The sequence below is a fragment of the Schistocerca gregaria genome, chromosome 6 (genome assembly GCF_023897955.1).
Source record: "Schistocerca gregaria isolate iqSchGreg1 chromosome 6, iqSchGreg1.2, whole genome shotgun sequence".
NCBI classification, from domain to species: domain Eukaryota; kingdom Metazoa; phylum Arthropoda; class Insecta; order Orthoptera; family Acrididae; genus Schistocerca; species Schistocerca gregaria.
The window spans coordinates 326233847-326239846 of NC_064925.1; the positions used below are offsets into that span (position 1 = coordinate 326233847).

Sequence of the window (6000 nt, forward strand, 5' to 3'; positions counted from 1 at the left end):
TCCAAAGGTGAACCAATATACTATTAGGCAGGTGTTTATAATGTTCTGAGTCATCAGTGTGCTAAATTTATGAAAATTTAGGCAGTAAAGATAAAAACCCTGCCAGAACAAAAGCTGCTTTCTACCAATTCTGCTGCATAACCACCTATAAAAGTGTTTCAAGAGTGCATGAAGCTTCAACAGGTTCATGAAATAAAGAGCTGCACTCAGTGATGCTCATTCAGCAGTTGTCCGCTTGGGTTTGTAACATTGGAAACTGTATTTGGATTCTTTCCTGCTCTTATATCAAATAGGAATAAAATGGAATGTAACATACTAGCATTAATGGTTCTGCCCATCATTGACGATTTACCTTTAATCTGCATTGTACTGCCTTTTGGCAGGACTTCACACTGCACTCTTATGAAGAGGTCTGTTGAGACAGGGAAACACAAAAGTACCCAGCAAGCATTGGGAAGCTGTACCAAAAGCAATGTTTCCGATTTGGGAAAATTCACGTAAATCATTAGTTATGAGGCAACAAAGAAGAGTATCCACCATCAGATAGGTGGACTGCATAGAAAGCCTTCCACTCATCCTAATGACAAGAAAATTCTACCTAAGCTATGGTAACATTTGTGAACTTAATACTATGTAAAACCATACTGCAAAAAAGAAATCTGAAATGTGTTACAATAGGTCTGCTTCTGCACCTGAAAGTTATATTTCCAGTACTGAGAAGTTATTCCATATAACTCCAACATTCAATGTATTCAGAAAAAAATTGAACTTCTCAGTGTGAAAAAGATTGCAGAAGATTTGCAACAGAGAAGTGGATGCGAATGGAGCAAACATTGATGAATGTTAAAAGATAATTATCATAGTCAAACTTGTGTAGTTTCCTGAGATATTTCCAATGTTGTTGTGTTATCAAAACAAGTGTTTATTTTATTACTTTATATTTATGTGAGCTGAGAATCTCAAGTACTTTAGTTTTCATGATCACCTCTAATACTTCAAAAATTTCTGATGAACATTACTCTAATGGTGTATTACATATGAGCACATAACAAATGATTAAACTTAATTTATGACAGAATGAAATGTAAATAATTAAAATGACTGACCATTTTTTTAATCTACCTTTTTGTTCCTATACTGAAACATGTAGTGTCATATAGAAAAGTGGATAAAATTTTCAACAGTGAAATGTGAAACCAGATAATGTGCCTTTAAACAAATGAAGGTAGGCAACTATTCACCTACAGTTGATTGACATTCACTTACTCATTCACTGTGTTTCATAAATGGAGAAACAAGTCAGTGTATGGTTTTACCAAGGAAGTGTTATAACCGTCCCCTCCACCGTTCTTAAAGTAAGTGTGTAAAAAATTTAGGAGACAACCTGAGCAATGGTCTTAGGTATTTGCTCACAATGCTGTCGTTACCGTCTAGTAAAGGTATAAGAAGATCAAAATGAATCACAAAATGAGTTGGACAGACTATTTGCATGAGTAAAATTTAAAGATCAGTGATTGGTGCAACAAACCTACTAAAAAGATTGCCTACACTGCATTTGTCTTTACCAGGTAGGTTCGATGGAGGCCACCGAAAAAGTTCAAGGAATGGCAGCTCATGTTGTATTATCATAAAATGGATGAGAGGGGTCAAAGGTATGATAAGCAAAGTTGCACTGACAAAGGCGTTCTTGTTGCCGTGCAATATTTTCACAAAATTACAATTGCCAACTTTCTCCTTTGAATGCCAAATATAAATTAAGAGAAATTGGAACTTGCACATAAAGATTCAGATGTTCATGTCTTCCACACACTATTCTAGATTGGAATGGTAAGGAAATAGTCTGAAAGTCATTTCAGGAATCTTCTCCTAAACATGTTAAAGCAGTGTTGTCATAAGTCGTTATAGTTTTTGGTTTAGTTTATATGAGGTGAGTATCTCAAGTGCATGATTTTTAGTGTTCATCTCTTGATATTTCAAGCTATTCTCATTATGCATGTGCAGATAACAAGTAGTTAAACATAACAGAATGAATTGTGAAAAAAAGAGAGACTATAATTTTGTTCCTATACTCTCAATAATAGGTACTGAAAAGTGTAACTCCACATACACTAAGCAAATAAAATGTTCAACAGTAAAATGTAAAGCCAACGCGCCCTTAACAATAGGGTTATCCTCTATCATTTCCATTATCATAAAAATGTATCTCTGCATTAGATATAAGTAGAAAATGTATCTTGTTAAATATGTGTTCTAGTATGCTGATGGGTTTTCTGTGACTGTATATCATCTTCAGAACACTTGGCTAAATTATGCGACAGCTTCTCAGCTTTTTTCTCGAATACTTCCATTCATACTTGCAGGTCACAGATATACCCTGCTGATTTTCTGAATTCTCCGTTACTTTTCTGCTTGTGTATGTCAAAGATTTGGACATCAATTCTTCAACAAACTTTTAATCCAGAATTAACATTTACATCCATTTAACACATTTAGTGATGTTTCGCCACCAGACGAGGCTCTGCGGTGGGTGGCAGATCCCATTGGTAGCCAATAAAATGACTGATGAAAATCACATTCCAGCTTGCACTAGACCCCCAGAAAATGTAATATTTCTTGAATGTAACATGTAATATTCTGAATTTATTTCAGAAACACATCTTCCTAAACAAATAGGATACACCTTCACCTGATAGATCGTTTATCATTTTCCCACTATTGATTATCTCTTTATTTGGAAATCCACTGTGATCAGTTCCCATCTCATGTCATTCTCAAACAGGCAACAGCACATTTCCAATTACCATCAGCATAATAAATTTGATGTTGTTTGTTATGCTGCTTAGTCTGTCAGTACTTGAGAAACAAGGAGTGCTTTCAGGTAGTTCCATTATCTGTTAAGGGAGCATACACTGTGCCCAGCACATGACTGACAGCGTGAGAATGAAATAAGTCAGAATTGGCAAATACTGCATTTTGCTATTCATAAATTTTGGATCAATAAAATGGCATTTCTCTCCCGAATTTCAGTTTTGTTTATGCCCTCCTCATTAATACAAGAGTAACCCAAAAAGTAAGGTCTCCTTTTTTTTATAAGTACATAGACCTGTTTATTTTTACAATGGTTTACATCAGTTTACAGCTTGAACATTTAGCTATTTTTCAACATAATCACAATTTCTGTCGATGCATTTTTGTAGATGCTGTGGCAGTTTAGGTATTCCCACGTCATACCAGCTCACCGCCATGCTGTTCGGAAAGTTATGAACCTCTTCTTTCACCTCGTCATCGGAGCTGAATCGCTTTCCGGCCAAATGTTCTTTTATCTTGGGGAACAGGTGATAGTCACTGGACACCAAGTCAAGACATTGGGTGGGTGGGTGATTATTTTCCACTGAAACTGTTGCAACCGTTTGCCAAACTATGTATGGGCGAGCATTGTCATGGAGAATGTGTACGCTCTTGCTCAACATTCCTCCTCTCCAGTTCTGAAGAGCCCATTTGAGTTTTTTCAGTGTCTCACAGTAGCTTGTCAGCATTAATTGTGGTCCCAGCGATTCAGCTCCGATGACGAGGTGAAAGAAGAGGTTCATTAACTTTCTCTAACAGCATGGTGGTGATCTGGTATGATATGGGCATACAAAAACTACCACAGCGTCTACAAAAATGCATCAACAGAAATGGTGATTATGTCGAAAAGTAGCTAATGTTCAAACTGTAAACTGATTGGTTGGTTTGGGGAAGGAGACCAGATAGCGTGGTCATCGGTCTCATCGGATTAGGGAAGGAAGTCGGCCGTGCCCTTTCAGAGGAACCATCCCGGCATTTGCCTGGAGCGATTTAGGGAAATCACGGAAAACCTAAATCAGGATGGCCGGATTGAACCGTAGTCCTCCCGAATGCGAGTCCAGTGTCTAACCACTGCGCCACCTTGCTCGGTTGTAAACTGGTGTAAACCATTGTAGAAATAAACAGGTCTATGTACTTACAAAATAATAGGAGACCTTACTTTTGGGATTACCCTCGTACTTATAAACAATGAAATATTGTAAAGATATTTTTGATAAAGAATCTTCAGCTGCACAATTCCTTAATTGACCAGAATGGCTCTATTTCGTTTTTCTGTAATATATAATGTCTTCATTTTAGAATATCTGAAAGTTTCTCACAGAAGAAATTATTTTGTTATCTGTAACTGTTTAAGTAAATTTTCAAGGTACATGGAACAAGAAAGTACAAAGACAAAACTCTGAGTAGAGAAATATTGATCATCTGGTAATTGCACTTTTTGATGTTATATCTTAACAAAATAGTACCATGCAACCTGAGTGTAACTTCCTTGCCACAGAAAGGAAGTAAGTACATATCACAGAGTAACAGTCTGGTCAAGAGTAACCTTTATACTTCACTGTTCAACTCTTCAAATACTATCAGTTAATGTTCTATAGCAGACAGTTGTCAAACTACAATCTGTGCCTGAATGTTAATGATGTGAGGAAGTGATTGAAAAATCTTGCCAAATGTGAAAGACATTCTGTAACTCTCCCTTTACTGGCAAAACATTGTAAAGCTTTTGACACACATTTCAGAATTTCTGTGTATAAAACAAATGTTATGAGGTAAGGTGTTGCACATCAGTACGAGAACTGTTCGCTGTGTTTACGGAAGTAGCTGTCCACTGTACTCAAAAAGATTGATGAAAATGGTGTTTAACAATGTCTCAGCTGTAAGACAACTTCCTGCAGATTTGTCATAGTGTGTTGAATGAGACTGTGACTAAAGAATTATGTTACCAAAAGTTCTTTGCTCATTGGGTTCAAGCTCTTAGGTGGCAGAATTATATGCAGAGGGAATTTGTAAATTTCTGAAGTGATGTGAAATGCATAAATCGGAATGGTTATCACATAGAGAAGTAATACAAAGGTTGAGTTTTAAAGTGTACTTCCTGCATAGCCCTACTAGGTCAGCTAAAAGCTAACATTATCCACACCTTGGTATAGTTTGGCCATGTAAGTTGTGTAATCTGAAAGAGCTGTCAAATGTTGTGGAACTACTGAGGGGCAGTATGCCCAGAGCCCTTTGTCACTATTTTGGATTAATTTTCTGGAGAGGAGAAAAAAATAAAAACCAAGTGTTATGTATATCATATTTCCAAATAAGTTACTATCCAATACATAAGAGAGCTGCCCGCATTCCTAATCAAATGCTGCTGATTATTTTTGTTATATTGCTATAATATTCACTTCACTGTGCCTTATGAGTAAAATTTGTTTGGGCAGTTGCAATTGTAATGATGAATTGGTAGTAGTTTAAAATTTCTAATTTTGTGTATTGTGCTCTCTTCTTTGGACAGGACCCAAAGGAAGTTGTTAGGTATGTGAAGCTGTGGCTGCGTTTTCAAGAACTTGCTATTGTCCTGGGAGAGAACTTGAAGGGTATAGAAGCTAGATGGTGTGATGGAAAAGGTCCATTAGCTCATTACTTTGCACCAGCAGAGGTGAAAAAGTTGATACGAGCACTCTTCCAAAATACTGACAGGAGATCTGCTGTACTTGCACATATAAAGTGATATTCTTCCAGATGCAGAGGAGTTGCAAGAAGTATATGGTGCAGAATTTGAAATTTAAAGGACTTTGTAGACTAATTTTACTGTATATACAGAGGACAATTAATTAAAATATATATTTTTATAATTTTCATTGTGACTGCTTTAATTTGAATTAGGCATGTGAGAACTGAACCAACCAGTCATAGATGGCTAAAGCCTGGGAGGGAAGGTAAGTAACAATATCTCGCCATGGGACAGTCCCACATCCTGAAACTGAGCTCATAAGAACATAAAATTAAGAAGCTGGCTCCAGTCTTATTTCCACATAGTGAACAATGCCTCCTGTGATATCAATCACTATGCCTTAATTTCTCACTGGAAGAGATACTACTAAGAAGTTTAAATTTCAGAGAATGATTAGCAAACGTGTTACAGCGCTCCCTGTAGCACCGAAG

At 36.6% G+C, this 6000-nt stretch overlaps 1 protein-coding gene across 2 annotated transcripts in view; it reads left to right on the forward strand.

The window, feature by feature from the left end:
• Positions 1-5696, forward strand: part of LOC126278656 (centromere/kinetochore protein zw10 homolog) — a 184864-nt gene extending 179168 nt beyond the window's left edge. For both annotated transcript variants that reach the window (XM_049978871.1, XM_049978870.1), the window contains exon 10: positions 5351-5696. In XM_049978871.1, the coding sequence (XP_049834828.1) occupies positions 5351-5566 (216 nt within the window). In that variant the 3' untranslated portion in view covers positions 5567-5696. The remainder of the gene's footprint in view (positions 1-5350) is intronic.
• The last annotated feature ends 304 nt before the right edge of the window (positions 5697-6000 follow it).